Source organism: Stegostoma tigrinum, chromosome 2 (assembly GCF_030684315.1).
Source record: "Stegostoma tigrinum isolate sSteTig4 chromosome 2, sSteTig4.hap1, whole genome shotgun sequence".
In the NCBI taxonomy this organism is placed as follows: Eukaryota; Metazoa; Chordata; class Chondrichthyes; order Orectolobiformes; family Stegostomatidae; genus Stegostoma; species Stegostoma tigrinum.
The window spans coordinates 107,340,588-107,363,541 of NC_081355.1; the positions used below are offsets into that span (position 1 = coordinate 107,340,588).

Consider the following 22,954-nt stretch of genomic DNA (forward strand, 5'->3'; position numbering starts at 1 on the left):
TTAGGGAGGCAGAGACACGTTGGACTGGTTTTGGGATGCAGTGGGTAGAGGGGAAGAGCTGGGCTGGTTGTGTGGTGCAGTGGGGGGAGGGGACGAACTGGGCTGGTTTTGGGATGCGGTGGGGCAAGGGGAGATTTTGAAGCTGGTGAAGTCCGCATTGATACCATTGGGCTGCAGGGTTCCCAAGCGGAATATGAGTTGCTGTTCCTGCAACCTCCGGGTAGCATCATTGTGGCACTGCAGGAGGCCCATGATGGACATGTCATCTAAAGAATGGGAGGGGGAGTGGAAATGGTTCGCCACTGGGAGGTGCAATTGTTTATTGCGAACCGAGCGGAGGTATTCTGCAAAGTGGTCCCCAAGCCTCCGCTTGGTTTCCCCAATGTAGAGGAAGCCACACCAGGTACAGTGGATGCAGTATACCACATTGGCAGATGTGCAGGTGAACCTCTGCTTAATATGGAAAGTCATCTAGGGGCCTGGGATAGGGGTGAGGGAGGAGGTGTGGGGGCAAGTGTAGCATTTCCTGCGGTTGCAGGGGAAGGTGCCGGGTGTGGTGGGGTTGGAGGGCATTTCCCGCAACACATCCTCACATCCCTCACACCCCGCCCCCGCCACAAACGCCCAAACAGGATCCCCCTCGTTCTCACACACCACCCCACCAACCTCAGGATACAACGCATCATCCTCCGACACTTCCGCCATCTACAATCCGACCCCACCACCCAAGACATTTTTCCATCCCCACCCCTGTCTGCTTTCCAGAGAGACCACTCTCTCCGTGACTCCCTTGTTCGCTCCACACTGCCCTCCAACCGAAACACACTCGGCACCTTCCCCTGCAACCCGAAACGTCAGCTTTTGTGCTCCTGAGATGCTGCTTGGCCTGCTGTGTTCATCCAGCCTCACATTTTATTATCTTGGATTCTCCAGCATCTGCTTCCCATTATCTCTGAGGATTAATTCATGTGGGACAAAATTGAGGTCAAAATGAGAGTCACAGTCAATTGCAATAAAAGAAAATATATGAAATAATAATTTGCTATGCAACTTAATTTCGTATAATTAAGGTAGAGTCAATAACTTGACTAACTGGTGTTATTTATCACGGAAAATAAACAAACTTTTCGCTGTAACATCTTTAACATTTAATTTTAAATATAGCTAACTCCAAACATGTCCATATCTGACAAATCTGTGAAATCTCTAGTGATTCCCAAGTATATTTATTAACAACTGAAATTCATGGGGGCCCAGTAAGTCCTGAAAGTAAGAACAGTAATCTGTGTATGGCTACCCTGACCAATTCATCCAAATTAATAATAGGAGTGGGGCGGCCATTTGGAAAATTAGGTACATCCATGAATGGCTCCATAATGTTGTATTATTGAATCACAGGGCTGAATTTTATCAGCCTTTCAGGAAAGTTGGGTAAGGGTTGAAGATGATGAGGGAAGGCAGTAGTTGAGTGCCCTTCTAACACCATAAAATTTTATCAGTAACCAAGAAAGCAGAGGAAGACAATTCATAGCCATTTAATGGTCCCCTCCTATCATTCCTGGCATTTTACTTTCCTCTAATGAGCCCCCACCATGTGTGGCCAGGATTATCCCCTGGGAAACATGCCCCCTTTCCCCATGAACACCTCCAGCCATTGCCAAAGCCTGGCTAATTGGTTCCGATGAATCCCGATCACCTTGCACTGTGGGGCACTCAGCACCATTTTTTGACAATTGAAGTCCCAGCAGAGGTCCCCACTCCAGCTGGTGCTGCTGGCACTGAAGAGATATCAGCCCTCCAATTGGCTGGAAGCTCATGGAGGCATGCTCCCATCTTTTAAAGCTTCATTCGAGCAAGTAATTAATTGCCCGAGCACCAACAAACTGAGGCCCATATCCCCCAAATGGCTAAGCTGGGCTTTTATTCAGTGGCCTCCATTACAGAGACAAAATTCAGCCCATGGAATGATTACAGTACTGGAAGAGGCCACTCAGTCAGTTGTTTACATACGAGCCTTTTGCAAGGGCAATCAGCTTGTCTCTCTCCCCTGCCTAGACCCTGTAGCCCTGATTTTTAATGATCTCTCCATTTTTTTTTTCTAATTCTCCATTGAAAGCCATGGTTGAATCTGCCTGTGCAAGTAGATGCTTACTGTTTCGCTTTTGCCATTCATCATACAGTGGTGTCACCTGATTCTCGACACTTCAGGCAATGGGCACAATTTCACCTTAACTATTCTCTCCAAATTCGTCCTGAGTTTTGAATACCTCCATCAATCCTCTCTCAAACTTTTCTCCCCTCAGAAGAACAACCCCCAGATTGTCCCACTTAACCAAGTCCTTCATCCCTGGATAACAAAATGTGGAGCTGGATGAACACAGCAGGACAAGCAGCATCATAGGAGCACGTGCTGCTTGGCCTGCTGTGTTCATCCAGCTCTACACTTTGTTATTGTGGATTCTCCAGCATCTGCAGTTCCCATTATCTCTCCTTCATCCCTGGAACTATTTTCATAAATCTTTTCTGCATCGTCTTTAAAGTATTTATACTTTTTCTAAAGTGGGATGATCCTGTAATAATCCCAAAGAATTTGTGCTTATCAGAAAGTATGCCCAATTCTTTTCCGGAAATTCTACAAAGAGTCTCATTTGTATTATAAGCCATTCTCAACTATCGCCTCCATCCATAAAAAAATGCAACAATGTCCAAATGCAATGTACCCTCTGTGTATGCTAGTCAACCCGATAATGTTATTGCAATGGTGGAGGTGTTAAAGAAGTACAGCATCCGGTGCTAGTTTGGGCGCTTACTATTTCAGAACACTAAGTTTTGAAATTTTGAATGACAACGTTTTACTGGATAAAGATTGGTTAAACAGCTGCATGCTGTTCGAAAGGGATATTGAAATCAATATCAGTATCTCTGATGTACAATGTGACAAAATGTGATACATTCCTTTTATGCCAGCTGCCCTACTATTTATACAGCAACGTTCATAATTGTGTGCAATGTAAATAGTATAATTGATTTTAATGCTGGTATTTACAATATCAGCATTTCCCAGTGAAATACAACCTCTGTAAATACTACTGTTTCTGAACTCATCATGTTGGGAATCAAGCCAAAAACACTTCCATTAAACATAAAGTATACCGTAAACCTTCATTAGAAAATGTTGGTAAGATGCTGTGCATTGTATTTCAGTCAGCCAACAATCAATTCTTGACAGTGCTGCTTGGTTCTACTTAGCGCCTGCTGGTAATATGAAAATCCAGACTGAAGCTTATCCTTTAGGCTTTCAGGTTAGACTTTAGTTTAGTATAAAGAACAAGCGAAATTCTGAAGTTTCAATAATATTTCAGAGCTTTATATTTTGTTTAATTTCAGACATCATGTTGTCAAACCCCACTCATTCCCTTCCCCATCTTTGATGAAATGTTATATGATATGCAATCACTAGTAAGTAGCTCTCAAACAAATTCAACTGAAAATATTTACAAGCATGTTGCCAGGACTGCAGGGTTTGAGCCTTACGGCAAGGAAGAATAGGCTGGGGCTTTTTTCCCTGGAGCATCAGAGGCTGAGGTGTGGCCTGATAGAGATTTATAAAATCATGACGGGGATGGGTAGGGGAGTACAAAACCAGAGGACATAGGTTTGAGGTGAGAGGGGAAAGATATAGAAGGGACCTAAGAAGCACCTTTTTCATGTAGAGGGTGATGTGTGAATGGAATGAGCTGCCATAAGAAGTGGTGGAGGCTGGTACAATTACAACATTTAAAAGGCTTCTGGATGGGTATATGAATAGGAAGGGTTTAGAGAGATTTTGACCAAAAGCTGTCAAATGGGACTAGGTCAGACTGGGATGTCTGTTTGATGAGGAAGAGTTGGACCGAAGGCTCTGTTTCAGGGAAGTATGACTCTGTGACTCTATAACTGACATCTGCATCAGGTTCAGCACTTCTGCTTAGCAGCATTTTCTAACTTTCTTTTCAACCAGTTATATTTTTATAATGTGGCATACTGCATCCACTGTACCCGGTGTGGCTCCCTCTACATTGGGGAAACCAAGCAGAGGCTTGGTGACCGCTTTGCAGAACACCTCCACTCGGTTCGCAATAAACAAATGCACCTCCCAGTCGCAAACCATTTCCACTCCCCCTCCCATTCCTCAGATGCCATGTCCATCATAGGCCTCCTGCAGTGCCACAATGATGCCACCCGAAGGTTGCAGGAACAGCAACTCATATTCCGCTTGGGAACCCTGCAGCCCCATGGTATCAATATGGACTTCACAAGCTTCACAATCTCCCCTTCCCCCACCGCATCCCAAAACCAGCCCAGTTCGTCCCCTCCCCCCACTGCACCACACAACCAGCCCAGCTCTTCCCCTCCACCCACTGCATCCCAAAACCAGTCCAACCTGTTTCTGCCTCCCTAACCTGTTCTTCCTCTCACCCATCCCTTCCTCCCACCCCAAGCCACACCTCCATCTCCTACCTACTAACCTCATCCCACCTCCTTGACCTGTCTGTCTTCCCTGGAATGACCTATCCCCTCCCTACCTCCCCACCTATACTCTCCTCTCCACCTATCTGCTTTTCTCTCCATCTTCGGTCCGCCTCCCGCTCTCTCCCTATTTATTCCAGACCCCTCACCCCATCCCCCTCTCTGATGAAGGGTCTAGGCCCAAAACGTCAGCTCTTGTGCTCCTGGGATGCTGCTGGGCCTGCTGTGTTCATCCAGCCTCACATTTCATTGTCTTGGATTCTCCAGCATCTGCAGTTCCCATTATCACTGATATTTTTATAACTAATTTGCAGAATGTAATTGCTTCAATTCAGATCCTACTATGTGAAAGGTAGGAAATAGATACACTGTACCTTTTCCCTGTTATCGTAATAAAAACATTTGTATCAGCATGCCTTTTGTGCTCCAATTTTAATCTCAATTTCAACTTTCAATTTTGCATGAATTCTACAGGCTAGGTTTTCATCAATTGGGCTCTCTGACAGTGAGATATTCAGTAAATTTTGAAGGTTCCACTCTTCTGGCTCCAGTGGAAAATGGGTACTTTGGGAGGATCTCCCAGTTCCAGGAGCCTGTAATAACAGAAAGCCAAGAGAGTCAAAATAATGGTGGGTGGACAGCAGGTCCATGGGGAGGTGTGTATTCAAACTGGCACTGGCCCAGGATCATTTGAAAAAAATACCCAGAGGCTCCTCCTGACCTGACAATTAAAGTAAAGCTTCCCTCTGATCAGTTAGTTCACTCATTTAATTGTGACTGAGTTAAAACCCCTTTTTGGTGCCAAAGACAAACGCAAAATTATCTTAACCCATTGCTCAGCTGCTATCCCAAAGGAATACCGCCAATTTACAAAGAACAAAGAAAATTACAGCACAGGAACAGGCTCTTTGGCCCTCCAAGCTTGCGCCGATCCAGATCCGCTATCTAAACCTTTCGCCTATTTTCCAAGGATCTGTATCCCTCAGCACCCTGTCCATTCATGTGTCTGTCTAGATACATCTTAAATGACACTATCATGCCTGCTTCTACCACCTCCGCAGGCAACACGTTCCAGGCCACCACCACCCTCTGTGTAAAGAACCTTCAACCCATATCTCCCTTAAACTCGAGAATTGGATCTTCCAAAATGCATCACCTCGCATTTGCATGAATTGAACTCCATCTGTCATTTCTCCACCCAACTCTCCAATCTATCTATATTCTGCTGCAATCTCCGACAGTCCCCTTCACTATCTGCTACTCCGCCAATCTTAGTGTCATCTGCAAACTTGCTAATAAGACCGTCTATACCATCTATAATTAGATAATTAAATGTTCATAATGGTTTCTTTCAAAAATCATTTGTTCTTTTTAACTGGATCATTTCACCAGGTCTGTGAGGTGTGTAATTTATTTATGTTTTAATATCATGTATTTTGGCTTTTTGAATCGGGCTTCCTGAGTTGCTGAAGTGGTGGTTAGTTATCTCACAGCGCCAGGACTCCATGTTCGGTTCCACCCTCAGGCAACTGTCTGTGTGCAGTTTGCACATTGTCCCAGTGTCTGTGTGGGTTTCCTCCAGGTGCTCTGGTTTCTTCCCACAGTCCAAAGATGAGCAGGTTAGGTGGATTGGCCATGCTAAATTGCCTCAGTGTCCAGGGTTGTACAGGCTTGGTGGGTTAACTGTGAGAAACATGGAGTTACAGGGGATGGGGTGAATACTCTTGATGTGCTTGATGGGCTGAATGGCCTCTGCCTGCACTGTATAGATTCTATGATAATTCAATGATGATATTCTATGAAATTGTTTATTGATTAACTTATATGTACTGCTGAATCATGGCAACCTGTTTGAAACAATTTGAGACTGATAGTTCATGATGGATTCTGGGAATTGATTTCCAAGTTTATAAGTAAACAAAGTAAACAGTATACTGCATTAAGTTTTCAGTTAGCAGATTCTGTAACTTACTTTTTCAGCTTGCGGTGTTGGGTGAAACATCCATATGATGTTGCTGCTTGGCCTGCTGTGTTCATCCAGCTTCACACTTTGTTAGCCAGGTTATAGTCTGACAGCTTTATTTGCAATCACAAGCTTTAGAAGCACTGCCCCTCTGTCAGGTGCAGTCTCTTTACCTGACAAAGGAGCAGTGCTTCGAAAGCTTGTGATTGCAAATAAACCCGTTGGACTATAACCGGGTGTCATATGACTTCTCACCTTGTCCACCCCAAACCAACACCTGCACTTCCATATCACTCTTTTTTCAGAATTATTTGGATTGATACTAAGGGTAGAAATCTTCGCAAGAAAAATAAAAAAAGAACTGACTCCCATTTTGGCAGCTGCTGCTTCACGGAAGCATAAAAGGAATTGATTTTTTAAGTGATTTAGTTACATTGTGTGCTTCAATTTAATAGGAGTCAATTTTTGAACAATACAAACATGACATATTTCATTTCAACAGTTAACAATGTAAGAGGAAGCATCAAATCAATTTTTTGCAGTGGCTATTACTTATAAACGATGTTATATCCCTGTAATAAATTCAGATTGCAATATGCACAGCAGAGTGGCAATACTGGCATCACACTGCGGGGCCTATCCCCTTGTGACCAATTGGCAACCACTGAATGGTTCAAATAATCAGACTTATGTGTTTTTCTTAATCACTGGCGTGAGTGGGTAGCATTGACCAATGGTATTGCCAGATCAGTGATAGCAACCAGACACGACTGAGTGTTTCTGGTTCTCAGAATTTCAAACCACCCACCTTTCATGTCTTGATTGTCTTATTATACAGACAGCTCATGCACTCAGTCTATATGAATACTCAGAGAAAAACAGTAAAGCCCAGTGCAAATATAACCAGGCCACTCAAAATGTTGGATAACAAAGTGTGGAGCTGGATGAACACAGCAGGCCAAGCAGCATCTCGGGAGCACAAAGGCTGATGTTTCGGGCCTAGACCCTTCATCAGAGAGGGGGACGGGGAGAGGGAACTGGAATAAATAGGGAGAGAGGAGGAGGCAGACTGAAGATGGAGAGAAAACAAGATAGGTGGAGAGGAGAGTATAGGTTGGGAGGTAGGGAGGGGATAGGTCAGTCCAGGGAAGACGGACAGGTCAAGGAGGCGGGACGAGGTTATTAGGTAGGAAATGGAGGTGTGGCTAGGGGTGGAAGGAGGGGATAGGTGAAAGGAAGAACAGGTTAGGGAGGCAGAGGGAGGCTGGGCTGGTTTTGGGATGTGGTGGGGGAAGGGGAGATTTTGAAGCTGGTGAAGTCCACATTGATACCATTGGGATGCAGGGTTCCCAAGCGGAATATGAGTTGCTGTTCCTGCAACCTTCGGGTGGCATCATTGTGGCACTGCAGGAGGCCTATGATGGACATGTCATCTGAGGAATGGGAGGGGGAGTTAAAATGGTTTGCGACTGGGAGGTGCAGTTGTTTATTGCGAACCGAGCGGAGGTGTTCTGCAAAGCGGTCACCAAGCCTCTGCTTGGTTTCCCCAATGTAGAGGGAGCCACACCGGGTACAATGGATACAACATACCACATTGGCAGATGTGCAGGTGAACATCTGCTTAATATGGAAAGTCATCTTGGGGCCTGGGATGGGAGTGAGGGAGGAGGTATGGGGGCAGGTGTAGCACTTCCTGTGGTTGTAGGGGAAGGTGCCGGGTGTGGCGGGGTTGGAGGGGAGTGTGGAGTGGACAAGGGAGTCACAGAGAGAGTGGTCTCTCCGGAAGGCAGACAAGGGTGGGGATGGAAAAATGTCTTGGGTGGTGGGGTCGGATGGTAGGTGGCGGAAGTGTCGGAGGATGATGCGTTGTATCCGGAGGTTGGTGGGGTGGTGTGTGAGAATGAGGGGGATCCTCTTTGGGCGGTTGTGGTGGGGGCAGGGTGTGAGTGATGTGTTGCGGGAAATGTGGAAGACGCGGTCAAGGGCGTTCTTGACCACTGCGGGGGAAAAGTTGCGGTCCTTGAAGAACTTAGACATCTGGGATGTGCGGGAGTGGAATGCCTCATCCTGGGAGCAGATGCGGCGGAGGCGGAGGAATTGGGAATAGGGGATGGAATTTTTGCAGGAGGGTGGGTGGGAGGAGGTGTATTCTAGGTAGCTGTGGGAGTCAGTGGGCTTGAAATAGACATCAGTTTCTAGCTGGTTGCCTGAGATGTAGACTGAGAGGTTCAGGAAGGTGAGGGATGTGTTGGAGATGGCCCAGGTGAACTTGAGGTTGGGGTGGAAGGTGTTGGTGAAGTGGATGAACTGTTCGAGCTCCTCTGGGGAGCAAGAGGTGGCACCAATACAATCATCAATGTAACGGAGGAAGAGGTGGGGTTTGGGGCCTGTGTATGTGGGGAACAGGGACTGTTCCACATAACCTACAAAGAGGCCGGCATAGCTTGGGCCCATGCGGGTACCCATTGCCACCCCCTTTGTCTGTAGGAAGTGGGAGGAATCGAAAGAGAAGTTGTTGAGGGTGAGGACGAGTTTGGCTGGGCGGATGAGGGTGTCGGTGGGGGGAACTGGTCGGGCCTGCGGGACCGGAAGAAGCGGAGGACCTTGAGGCCATCTGCATGAGGAATACAGGTGTATAAGGACTGGACATCCATGGTGAAAATAAGGTGTTGGGGGCCAGGGAATTAGAAGTTCTGGAGGAGGTGGAGGGCGGAGGTGGTGTCACAGACGTAGTATACTCTCCTCTCCACCTATCTTCTTTTCTCCCTATTTATTCCAGAATCCTCTCCCCATCCCCCTCTCTGATGAAGGGTCTAGGCCCGAAACGTCAGCTTTTATGCTCCTGAGATGCTGCTTGGCCTGCTGTGTTCATCCAGCTTCACACTTTATTACCTTGGATTCTCCAGCATCTGCAGTTCCCATTGTCTCTGGAGACTATAACCTGGTGTGGTGTGACTTCTGACCTTGAAAACAAAATGAGGAGAGGACCAATCTCAAAGTTTCACTGAAGTACAACTTTATATATCTTTTATGTATTTAATCTGATTTTCTGGCTCTTATTGGATGTTGGCATGGTTGTAGCATGGATATTAAAACGGTAGGATCTAAAATTCCCAAAGTGACATTTGTACCTGTGGCTCCTGGCAGAGAATCCAACATTTCACAGTGCTATTGTTTGGATTGAAAGTGGCTGATTGAAAATAACATTGTGGTGGCTGGCTCATTAGTGTGATGGAGGTACAGAGCCCAGAAAACCAAGTGTAGGGAGCAGATAAGAAGGATGTGATCTCAGCATCAGATGACCACAGCACAAATGCTGATACATTTTTAAACAGGAGACAGACCTGATTGAAGCGTGCAACTGAGTTTCCCACATTGACATCCCAGCTGCTGTGAAGACTCGGCTCCCAGTGAAAGAGATCTCATTTTTTTTTGGATGATAGACTAAAAATAGCAAAACTAGACACTACTTAGAAAGGGAACCATGCAAGGATATATAAGTGCAGCTAACCAGATCATCATATGAAACAATTTTTTTTTCTCTGGCAACATTATACCCAGACAAACAGGCACCACAAATTGGGTATGTTCGGTGTAATTTGCCCTAGCTTTCAAGTCACACCCAATTGCCATGGGTTTAGGAGAGCTCAGCATTGTAATAAGCCTCCGATTGGTCAGGTTGCAGTTTATTACTGATTCTGTGAAGGGAGTTAAGAGAGACCTCCTTAAGTTATTTGTATCAATCTTTTGTCTCTCTACTTTCCCTGTCAAGTTGTTTTTCCCCAAATTTCTACTGGAAAAGCAGAAAAAAATACATTTGGAAAAGCTAAAAGAAGTAGTTGTAAAAACCAAAGGCAACCAGAAAGACCCTGGCCCAGCCAAGAAACCAGGGAACTAAAGAGTGATCATCACAGTGCAAATAACATCGAGGCATTGTCAAAGACGGAAAAGGATTGTGGAACCAATTCATCAGGGTTTGTGGTTTTGCACTGGTGATTCAGAACTGTTTTCTTCCTCCACTCAGAATATTTATAGTTTATACGCTTTCTTTTATGTGGTTGTGTGTGGGAGTTTTATGAAGAGTAAAGGTTAAGTCACATATATTAGAAATTCCATTCTTGTACTGTTCTTGCTAAAATTCTGTGGACAACAGTATATAGCTTATTTTATTGTTACAGAGGAAACCATGAAGTGGTTTGTTGTTGTCCTGGGTAGAAGTCAATCACAGGAAAGTTGGCATTCATGACAGTTACATTAAATCTTCACATTTGATAGGAGTCCAGGAATAGTGGGACTTGATTTCCAGCACATTATCCCAGTATGTCATTACACCAAAGCGAAAACGGGTCAACAGGAAAGAACAGGAGGTTGTAAATCAGAAAAATGTTGTAAGGTAGGCGAAGTGTGACTTCAGTGTTCAGCAATGCTTCTTCACAGACTCTCCTCCAGGCTGCATTTAAATGAAGCATGCTGTTTGTCCCTTCAGATAGAAATAAACCCTTCTGCCTGACCAAGGAAGCCTGGCAGGAGATAGATGCACAGCTTAGTCATCATGGGGTCCAAAAGTACATCTGGGTCCAGTGTTACAAGCTGATCAAAGATGGTTTCAAGCAAATGTGTTTCAGGGCTGCTATAAAGTTAAATGAAACTAAGTAACAGCAGATGCTGAGTTCACGTGGCTACGGCCAGCCAATATGCCATGTGTTGCACATGCTAGTCATGCATACGCTATGCTTTCTCCAAACATCCCTTCTTACCTTTTCAAAAACAAACAAATTGCACTTACACGTTACTCAAGGTCGTCAATATCCAAGGTCAGCAAAGAAAATAATCTTTTTGAGCAAAATATGTTAAAGGGGTTTATGTTCAGACTTCACTAACACTTTGTCTCTCCCAAGCAGGTATTGAATAATGTGTTCACAAAGACAACAGCCAAGAATTATTTTTCAATCTGAGATTAGCAACATTCCGTTTGCGTTAGTAACCTGAATGTAAATGCAGCTGGTTCTTCCTGCATAAGATTTGCATTGAGTCCTGTCATGTTGGCATCGGACTTCAGGAGAATCTTAGATGTCATAATATCTCAGTACTAGGGTTATCACTAGTTGTTTGATCTTAGTGAAAGTTAGTTCTCAGTTTGCAACTCACTGCACATTCTTAGCAGTGAGCTTTTGTAGAAGTTAATGTGCTAATATCAACTATCAAATTAGACGAGACTTTTGTTCAAAAACTCAACAAATCACTGGACTAATTTCATAGTTTCATCTATGATGAGGCTTCTTCTCGAGTACTGTGTCGAGTTTTGTCTCCCTTGTTACAGACAGGGTATTTACTTAAGTACAAGAACAAGAAATGTTTGGAGGAAGATGGGCCAGGAGCAGGCAGGTGAGACTAATTTAGTTTGGGACTACGGTCAGCATGGGCTGGTTGGACCGAAGGGTCTGTTTTTGTGCTGTACGACTCTATCACTCTCTCTATTGATTGCAGCATCTCTGGTGCAGTTCTAATCTTGTCAGGATCCTGGCACAATACTTTTGCTGTCAGTGCATGACCTAAATACTTGACTTCAGGCATTCTCAATTGCGTCTTTTTCTTATTCAGCTTCAAGTTCACGTGGTGAGCCCTGTACGGCGGTCACACTAGTTTCTGATGTTGATCTGTAATGGCTTCTTCCATTATACCTCCAGATCCATAGACAAGCAGGTAATTCACAATAGTTTCCACTCCACGAAGATCACTGATTACCCCATACCATCTGCAGTGATAGCTTTCAGATGTCATGGAAATGCCAAGCAGCCTATGCATCTGTCTATATCTCTTAAATGGCATCAAGAATTTGGTCATAAAACTGCAGCTTTCATCCAGCTTCATATGCCAGTGTAACAAATACTTGCCAGGTAGTAAAGAATTTTGCCTTGACAAGTTGCGGCTACATTTCTTTAATGGTTTACATGTGGCAGTGAGATCTCTTAAAAACTTAATAGAGATCCTTTGGAGTTATGCTTATTCTTAGTTTTCAAGGGTTTTATCTCTGCTTCTACTCACGTTTACGTGTGGCTGTCTCTTTTTATATTACACACCTTGTTTTCAGTTTCTCTATTTTGTCTTTCAGACTAAACTTGGAAGAAAAGGTTTTTGATTACCAAGGGGATAAAAGATTATCAGGGATGGAAAGTTGAGTTTAAAATCAGATCAGCCATAATCTTATTGAATGGTGGAGCAGCATCAAAGGGCTGAGTACCCTTTATTCCTTGTTACTTTGTTCATATATAACTGATGTTGTGTTGGTCCCTCACTCTTCACTTTAAGATGATATCCACCTGGAGGGCAACCAAGACCTGCAAAAGCATCTTTGTTATCTTCTAACATCTGTCTGGCAGACAGTGACCTGGAGACCTGTGAAACAGTGCAATTGTCTTCTTACTCATATCGGGTTGCCAGACCAAATTTTAGACTTGCTTCAGCTGAGGTGAATGATTTTACTTGACGTCTACCATTTGAAATTCCAGACCTTCGTTATTCTCAATGTATGGGCTCTCAGCTTTATTTGCCTTCTTCAATCAGCATCATTCCATCATAGTGCCTGAAACTTCCTTTTGATGGTTCAATTCTTGGATCATCATTGAGTCACTTTGATCAGGTTTGCAATTCTCAGTGTTATGTGAAGCATTAGTGTCACCTGTCATTTCACACTGGTTTGATGCTGTCCTGCTGTGATGCACATTTATAAATTATGATTATTGTTTTGGACCTCAATTCTAAATGGGTAAATGGGCTTTTGGTTTTCAGTGCTGTACAGGTCTAATTTTACTTAAGAAAACATCAAAGTCATATGGAACAGTGAGCTAAAGACAGCCATTGTAAGAAAGCATATGCCTTAAGTTGAATGAGTAAGTAAGCTACCTGCGGAGATAATTGCTGAGGCATTTAGAAAGTAGGGATTTTTATAACCTACAAAAACAGAACAGAAGCCATTAACAGATTGATTTCAGAAGAAATAATCAATTTCTAGCAAAATGGCAGCTTTTGGTTCGTGGAAGTCTTCAGGCCATCAGAGCAGCAAAGAAAACATAAGCTATTTTAGCAGTCTCAAAGTAGTCAAAGGCAGTGAAAAGTCAATGAGTTAGCCTGTCTACTTGTCTCAGGGAGAAATGGAGAGAATCACATTCTGAATGCTCAGAAATGATCAATTGGAACAACTTATGACTTTGTTCATTTAATAGGAAATTTTAAAGCAAAAATAGGAGTGATGCTTCACTAGGATTGAGTATCTGTGAAGGATATTGGTGGGGAAAGGTGTTTAATTTTTCTATTCACTGTGTATGACAAGATGTTTCAAAAATGTCTTTTGTATATTTAAATCTTTGTTACCCTTTTTCTTTTCTTTTGTGTAGTAAACTTGTAAAATTACATTGACAGCATCATGTGAGTATGTTCTGTGACTGGTCACCATGATACCAAGATTACAAAAAGAAACATAGTGGTCTATTGAGCCAGGTTTCACTCTGGAATCTCACTTGTCCAGTATTACCATCGGCTGGGATCATAACAGTGCAATCAGCATTCTATCAGTCACAAACCATTAGACCTGATGCCACTAACCTAGCATAGTATGGTGTACAACGTTTCGTCTCTCTAGCAGACATCTCTATAGGTTGGCTTTCTTTCTTTCTAGTTAAACACACTTATGCAAAAAGCATTTCAGCTTCATGCACTTAGGAAACTGCTTTCCCCATGCTGGACTTACTTCCTGTGCATGTTTAAATCCTGTCCTCTGGCCTTAATCTTCTACAAATGAGTCTTCCTTTATACCAGTGTGCTTTTATTGTTTGGCCTAAAATGCCCCTCAGTTTGTCTGTTCTTCCATTATGTACTCTAGCTGGTGATTAACATCCTCAGAGTTTCTGCATATGACAATAGGTTTCTTGAGTGTAAATTTCTCCTCCATCATCAGCCATACCCTCACAGTCAGATCACTTATGCTAAGACAATCCGATCTCTGATGAGATCATCGAGTTGTTGAAACTCAGGATTCAGCTAGACATCTCAGTGCTGTCACAGTCTGATCAATAGTCTCCCTCTCCCCTGATCTTTGAGGTTGAACACATGCCATTCATTAGTAACATCACTACAGAATTCAAAGTAGGTTTTCAAAGCAATCAAAAGCAATGAAGAGAAGACAATAGGCTTGTGGTATTATCACTGGATGGTTAATCCAGAGACCCAGATTCAAATCCTGCCACAGCAGAGGATGAAATTTTAATTGAATAAGCAAAGAAATCTGAAATTGAGCCTAATGACGTATATGAATCGACGAACCAGGAGAAAAAACCCATCTAGTTCACTTTAGGGAAGGAAAGTGCCATCTTTACCTGGTCTGGCCTACATGTCACTCCAAACCCACAGCAATGACTCTTAACTGCCCTCTGCGCAATTCGGGACGAGCCATCTGATTGTTTCAAAAAGGAGCAAACACTAAGAAATCCTGTAATTAGAATACTCAGATCTTTACTGTGTAAAGAAGGTTTACTAGCTTATTTCCAGAGATGAAAGGCTTGACGTATGAGGAAAGATTGAGCACTTTAGGCCTATACTCACTGGAGGTTATAAGAATAAGAGATCTAACTGAGGTATAGAAGGTTCTAAGGATGATTGACAAATTAGTCATGGAGCAAATGTCTCCCATTGTGGGGCAATCTAGAACAAGAGTTCATAGTTTTAGGCTAAGGGATGGCAGACTTAAAACAGGAATGAGGAGGAATTACTTCTCTCAACGGCTCACAAATCTGTGGAATTCATTACCCAGATTGTGGTGGATACTGGGACACAATGAATTTAAGGAGGAGATAGATAGATTTTCAATTAGTAATAGATTAAAGGGTTGTGGCAATTAAGCACAAGAAAAGCAGAGTTAAGGCTGATGTGAGATCAGTCACGAATGTATTAAATGGTGAAGTGGGCTTGAGGTTAAAATTGTATCAGAAATAATGGGAACTGCAGATGCTGGAGAATCCAAGATAATAAAGTGTGAAGCTGGATGAACACAGCAGGCCAAGCAGCATCTAAAGCGCACAAGAGCTGACGTTTCGGGCCTAGACCCTATATCAGAGAGGGAGATGGGGTGAGGGTTCTGGAATAAATAGGGAGAGAGGGGGAGGCGGACCGAAGATGGAGAGAAAAGAAGGTAGGTGGAGAGGAGAGTATAGGTGAGGAGGTAGGGAGGGGATAGGTTAGTCCAGGGTAGACGGACAGGTTATGGAGGTGGGATGAGGTGGGAGGTAGGAAATGGAGGGGCGGCTTGGGGTGGGAGGAAGGGATGAGTGAGAGGAAGAACAGATTAGGGAGGCAGAGACAGGCTGGGCTGGTTTTGGGATGCAGTGGGTGGAGGTGAAGAGCTGGGCTGGTTGTGTGGTGCAGTGGGGGGAGGGGACGAACTGGGCTGGTTTTGGGATGTGGTGGGGGAAGGGGAGATTTTGAAGCTGGTGAAGTCTACATTGATACCATTGGGATGCAGGGTTCCCATGTGGAATATGAGTTGCTGTTCCTGCAACCTTCAGGTGGCATCATTGTGGCACTGTAGGAGGCCTATGATGGACATGTCATCTAAAGAATGGGAGGGGGAGTTGAAATGGTTCACGACTGGGAGGTGCAATTGTTTGTTGCGAACCGAGCGGAGGTGTTCTGCAAAGCGGTCCCCAAGCCTCCGCTTGCTTTCCCCAATGTGGAGGAAGCCACACCGGGTACAGTGGATGCAGTATACCACATTGGCAGATGTGCAGGTGAACCTCTGCTTAATATGGAAAGTCATCTTGGGGCCTGGCCTAGGAGGTGTGGGGGCAAGTGTAGCACTTCCTGCGGTTGCAGGGGAAGGTGCCGGGTGTGGTGGGGTTGGAGGGCAGTGTGGAGCCAACAAGGGAGTCACGGAGAGAGTGGTCTCTCCGGAAGGCAGACAAGGGTGGGGATGGAAAAATGTGCTGGGTGGTGGGGACGGATTGTAGATGGCGGAAGTGTCGGAGGATGATGCGTTGTATCCGGAGGTTGGTGGGGTGGTGTGTGAGAACGAGCGGGATCCTCTTTGGGCGGTTGTGGCGGGGGCGGGGTGTGAGCGATGTGTTGCAGGAAATGCGGGAGACGCGGTCAAGGGCATTCTCGACTACTGTGAGGGGCAAGTTGCGGTCCTGGAAGAACTTGGACATCTGGGATGTACGGGAGTGGAATGCCTCATTCTGGGAGCAGATGCGGCGGAGGCGGAGGAATTGGGAATAGGGGATGGAATTTTTGCAGGAGGGTGGGTGGGAGGAGGTGTATTCTAGGTAGCTGTGGGAGTCAGTGGGCTCGAAATGGACATCAGTTACAAGCTGGTTGCCTGAGATGTAGACTGAGAGGTCCAGGAAGGTGAGGGATGTACTGGAGATGGCCCAGGTGAACTGAAGGTTGGGCTGGAAGGTGTTGGTGAAGTGGATGAACTGTTCGAGCTCCTCTGGGGGGCAAGAGGCGGCGCCGATACAGTCATCAATGTAACGGAGATAGAGGTGGGGTTTGGGGCCTGTGTAGGTGCGGAAGAGGGACTGTTCCACGTAACCTACAAAGAGGCAGGCATAGCTGGGGCCCATGCTGGTGCCCATGGCCACCCACTTTGTCTGTAGGAAGTGGGAGGAATCGAAAGAGAAATTGTTGACGGTGAGGACGAGTTTGGCTAGGGGGATGAGGGTGTCAGTGGAGGGGGACTGGTCGGGCCTGCGGGACAGGAAGAAGCGGAGGGCCTTGAGGCCATCTGCATGAGGAATACAGGTGTGTAGGGACTGGACGTCCATGGAGAAAATGAGGTGTTGCGGGCCAGGGAATTGGAAGTTCTGGAGGAGGTGGAGGGTGTGGGTGGTGTCACGGACGTAGGTAGGGAGTTCCTGGACCAAAGGGGAGAAAATGGAGTCCAGATAGGTGGCTCTTGAGGGTTTGTTATGCATACTGTTGTTCCTAATTGTTATTTTCTTCATGAGTAATAACAAGGAATATACTATGTCATCACTTTGAACAGGTTTTAAAAAATTTACATAAATATGTAATTAGAAATTTAAAAATCAGAATGCATTATAATATGGTCTGAAGGGTGCCTAAGACCTAATGGTATAAGGGAAGAGATGATGGATATATTAATTGCATTTGACATAGCTGTAGAAATGTGGGAGCTGGTAATCAGTTGCTGTGAGCTTGATAGATTGTGAATATTGAAATAAAACTCTCCCTAAACTTTGGACTAGGACATTGTTCAAAGCCCTTCATTTTGTACTGTATAACAGACAAATTACAAGGGGTCACATGATTGTCAGCAAGAGCATTTGGAGAGCAAGAAGGAACTCAGAGAGTTGTTAGGATTTGGAGTGTGTTGCCTGAGAGAGTGCTGGAGGCAGATTCCATTGGAGGTTTCAAAAGAGAGCTGGATATATATTTGAAAGTGATGAAGTTCAAGGGCTGTGGAGATAGGGCTGAAGGATGGGATTAGCTGGGTAGCTCTTTTGGGAGCCGATATGGACAGGATGGGTCGAATGGCCTCACTCTATACTGTAAAATTCTGTGATTCTGTAAGTGGGTAATGAATTAAGAACAAAAGCTAGAAAAGCAAGACAGGCAACACCGTTAGAGAGGAACAGGGTTACCATTTTAGGTTGATGACCTTTTTCGGCAATGGTTGCTCTCATTGAGGCAAAAGAGGTTGCAGGGTGATTTTATACCTCTTTATAAGATTACGACAAATGGTAACAGTACTACAGGGCATAAACACAAGATTTTGGGAAAAGAGATACAAGAGAGAATGAGGAAGAACATTTTTATCAAGGAGGCCCACTTGAAAGGCTAGTGCGACTGAGCAGGAGAGTACAATTCACTGGATTGTTCTGAGGGAAGCCTGCAATTAGTTGATGCACTATAAGAGCTCCTTCTGCACTGTAAACTATTTCCAATGACTCTATGCCTCCAGTGGGGACCTTCTGTTGGCCAGGTGTGTTGAAGTTTAATGCAACAATGGCTTTCAATACCACGGATATTGGGTACCCACTGAGGCCTAGTTGCAAGTTGTCCTGCCACATTACACACAGCTCAGTGATGGTCTCCCCTGCCAGCCAAAGTCTTCATTTGCACTAGCATCTGGAGATAGTTCATTCAAGTCCAGAAAACTCTGGGGTGTAACATAATCTGTTTTCAGTTTGCTCCTGCTCCCACTCCCTTTGATTTCCTTCTGTAATCTGCTGTCACTTTGCTACTTGTACTGTGCAGCCTTCTGCCTTTTGTGCCACTGCTCCTCAGCTCAGAGTCCATGGAGACTGAGAGGGTGAGATCAATGTTTGCATCAATTCCTTCCACAGGCCACTGCCTTTGTAGGGAACATCCGCCAATGGGAACCATGACTCGCCGATTTACCACGTAACTGTGGAATTGTATCTTTACTTGCCTTGCTAAGATGCTGCAAACACCAATGTATTTCCCCTATAATGCCACTCCTCAATTCTGCAGCATTGTCCTAAACTTCAACTCTATGCTATCCTTCAGTTCCTCAGGCTGGCTTTCAGTTCCTTTGCACTGTCTGAGTCCTTGCCTGAATGCCAGCATCTTTAGATGGTTGACGATCAGATGACTTGTGACGCCTTGCACTGCATACTTAAATCATAAGTTATCATTAAATTTCTTTCACATTTATGAAAAGCAACAGAATCACTTCTTTAAATAGCTCAATTGGCTTCTCACTGTTTTCATGTGGAATTGTTAATTTGTTGCTTCCCTGACACAGCCATTTTTTAAATTCATTCACAGGACGTGGGTGTTGATGGCCTGACCTGCATTTATTGCCCATTCCCTAGTTGCCCAGAGGGCAGTTGCGAGTCAGCCACATAGCCATGGGTGTGGAGTCACATGTAGGTCAGACCAGGTAAGGATGGCAGTTTCCTTCCCCAAAGAACAATAGTGAACCAGATGGGCTTTCCAAAAATCAACAATGGTTTCAAAATCATAATTAGAAACTTAATTCTAGATGCTTTATTGAACTCAAATTCCACTTTCTGTCATGGGATAATATTGCCTGGTTCTCTGGATTAACAGTCTAGCAATAATACTGCTGGGTCATTCCCCCCCATTATTACAGACTTGCATTGAATCAGACTTTGTCATGTATTTTATGCGGCAGTTTTAGTTGGGAAAACACAATTGATTCAGTGTTAATCTAAGCTCAACGTAGCTGGAATCAGTTACTAAGCTCTCATTGTATCACCTTCAATAAAAATTATGAACTGGCACATGGAACTGATTCGTGTGAACCATGAAAACTAGGATGAGAAGTCAGTTATTTGACCACTTGGGTCTAAACTGCCATGCAATATAATCAGGCTGATGTTCTATCTCAACGCCATGGTCATGCTTTTCCTATGTTCCCTCGATGCCTTTAATATTTAAACATTTATCAGTCCTTTCCCTGAATATACTCAGCGACCCAACTTCCATTGCCTTCTGTGGTCACAAATTCCACAGGGTGACCAGCCAATTAATGAACAAATATTTCTGCATCTCTTTCCTGAAAAGGCCTATCCCATATCCTGAGACTGTGATAATGGGAACTGCAGATACTGGAGAATTCCAAGATAATAAAATGTGAGGCTGGATGAACACAGCAGGCCAAGCAGCATCTCAGGAGCACAAAAGCTGACGTTTCGGGCCTAGACTCTGATGAAGGGTCTAGGCCCAAAACGTCAGCTTTTGTGCTCCTGAGATGCTGCTTGGCCTGCTGTGTTCATCCAGCCTCACATTTTATTATCCTGAGACTGTGATCCTAGTTCTAGAAATATCCTCTATGCACCTAGATTATCTATAACCGTTAAAATTTTATATATTTCAATTAGATCCCCTCTCATCCTTTTTAACTCAAGTGAATACAGGCCTAGTTGAACAAATCCCTCCTAATATGACAGTCCTGTCATCCCTAGCATCATTCTAGGGAACCCTTGCTGTTCTCCCTCTATGGCAACTATATCCTCTCTTAGGGTACTCGGATAGACTAAAACTATACACAATACACCATGTTCAGTCTCACTATTTGGAAGCTATATTATAGTTAAAATTTATTGGTTTATAATAAAGAGGATCTTAATTTCTGCCATACATTCCAGCTTATGAACTTTTAATGCGTTAGTCTGTGAATTTCCTTTGTTATTTTAGCAAGGTGTGTTCACACATTTATTTTAGAAGTCCCAATGTTTCTATTGAAATTGTGGAGCAAGAAATTTAGATGTCATGAACTGTTCATACTTTAGAACTATGTAGATGTTTTAGGACCAAAGTCATTATACTGATGTACATTCTTGACATCTTCAGACTTAATTCTCATGTTTCTGTGGTTAAAATGGCAAAACAATAGTGGATGCCAAATGTCATCAAATTGGTGCCAAATAATTTAGAACTGATGTGACTATTTGCATTTTTAAGTTAGGTTACCACTTTTTGAGATGCATTTCACAGAAATACTTATCATTAGTACTGTGCCTCATCATATGGGTTGCTAATGTAGTATGTGTTGTCTGTCTAAATTTGACTTTGCATATATAATTCATCATACACTTTCTCAATCTTGCCTGTGCCATCAGGGACAAGTTAATCTGAAGCTACCTCTCAATGGGAAGGGGCACACATGTTGAAAAAGTAAGTCATCTCTGAAAGCATTCTACAATACTAGTTAAAGTGTGGAGCTGGATGAACATAGCAGGCCAAGCAGCATCTCAGGAGCACAAAAGCTGACATTTTGGGCCTCGACCCTTCATCAGAGGGTCACTACAATACTAGTGATAGCTCAAATATTGGAAGAGGAGAAGCCTGTCCGTCATTTTCCTTTCCACTACTTTGAATTATGACTGGCACATGAAAAATGTAATTGGAGGGCAGCTAAACAAAAAATAAAAAGCCATAAGCATATCACAATATTTGATTGGAATCATATCTGGGAATGACGTCAATGTCATCAGACAGTGAAACTGCTATACTTTGATAGCATCATCTTCACAGCAGCGGCTCAGCATAGCTCTTGCTTTCAATGCAACTGGAAAACTCTACGCCTCATGACAGATTTTATGAAATAAAAGATTGGCACTATTTACATTCTTGATCCATTTGGAACTTTCTAAAAAAGATTAAATAGTCAAGACCTTCATAAAGTTATGGAGACATTAGAAACTGTGAAACTAGTAGTTCTTTTGAAACACTGAAGATGTCTATACATGCAATAGCAACAAAATGGATTTTTAACATTTTTGAAGAGGTCATTGCTTTGTTAAATGTTTTAGTTTAGAACACATAGCCAGATTGAATAGACTAAAAGAAGTTCTCCTCAAATTATGAGAAATTGATAAGATCTAAGCCATGTAGAGAAATGATAGGGAACCACATGTGCCACTTTCCCACTGCAACACTTTACGAATAGCCCGTGCTTGTGACAGCACACTCTGTAGAATCTTTACCTTCCATGTCTACTTTGACTACTATGGGATTGAATATCATACCTGAAAGTGTATGTAAGGTATTTTTAAAAAGATATAAACATACCTCCTTCGCCAGACCCAGAGCCATTTTCTAGAAAAAAAACACAGAAAATGGTAGTGAATCACTGCTAAACTTGAGATTCTAACTGTCATTTCACAAAATAATGTTAAAACAATGTGCAGGTTATCAGTACATACTTTCTCTGTAAAAATATCAAGCAGGTGCATTAAAAAATGTGTTATTGCTATAAATCATAACATATTAAGGTGCAACTATGCATTCAGATGCCTTTTAAATGTTGTAATTATACCACCTTCCACCAGTTCCTCTGGCACTTCATTCCATTCACACACCACCCTCTGCGTGAAGAAGTTACCCCTCAGGTAACTTTTTAAATCATTCCCCTTCCACCTTATACCTATGCTGTCTAGTTTTGGACTCTCCCACCCAAGGAAGGAGACTTTGGTTATTCACCCTATCTATGTGCCTCATGATTTTATAAACCTCTATAAGGTCACCCCTCAGCCTCCGAGGCACCAGTGAAAAAGGTCCCAGCCCATTTAGCCTCTCCTTATAACTCAAAGCTGCTCCAGTCACAGCAGCGTCCTTGTAAATCTTTTCTGCACCCTCTCAAGTTTAACAACATCCAAATAGGAAGGGTTTAGAGGGATAACGGGCCAAATGTTGGCAAATGGGACTACATTAGATTGAGATGTCTGGTCTGCATGGATGAGTTGGACTGAAGGGTCTGTTTCTGTGCTGTATGACTGTATGACTCTATAAGGAATAAAGAACTATTGACAAACTGTAATACAATTAAGACGCTTAATCACATCAGAAACAAAATAGTGAAAACCTATCAAGTTATGGAATGGGATAACGTGAACAACATAAACATTCATTCCAGCCCAGCTTATTTTTGTAATTCATTTGTACAATCTTCTATTGTTGCACTTTGAGTTTTGCTGT

General features: G+C 43.6%; 1 protein-coding gene across 1 annotated transcript in view; it reads right to left on the minus strand.

Annotated features, from left to right (window-relative positions):
• LOC125465602 (tomoregulin-1-like) overlaps window positions 1-22,954 on the minus strand; it is a 215,432-nt gene that overhangs the window by 57,432 nt on the left and 135,046 nt on the right. Inside the window, exon 4 of the mRNA XM_059638344.1 lies at window positions 22,049-22,075. Coding sequence (XP_059494327.1) covers window positions 22,049-22,075 — 27 coding nt within the window. The remainder of the gene's footprint in view (window positions 1-22,048; window positions 22,076-22,954) is intronic.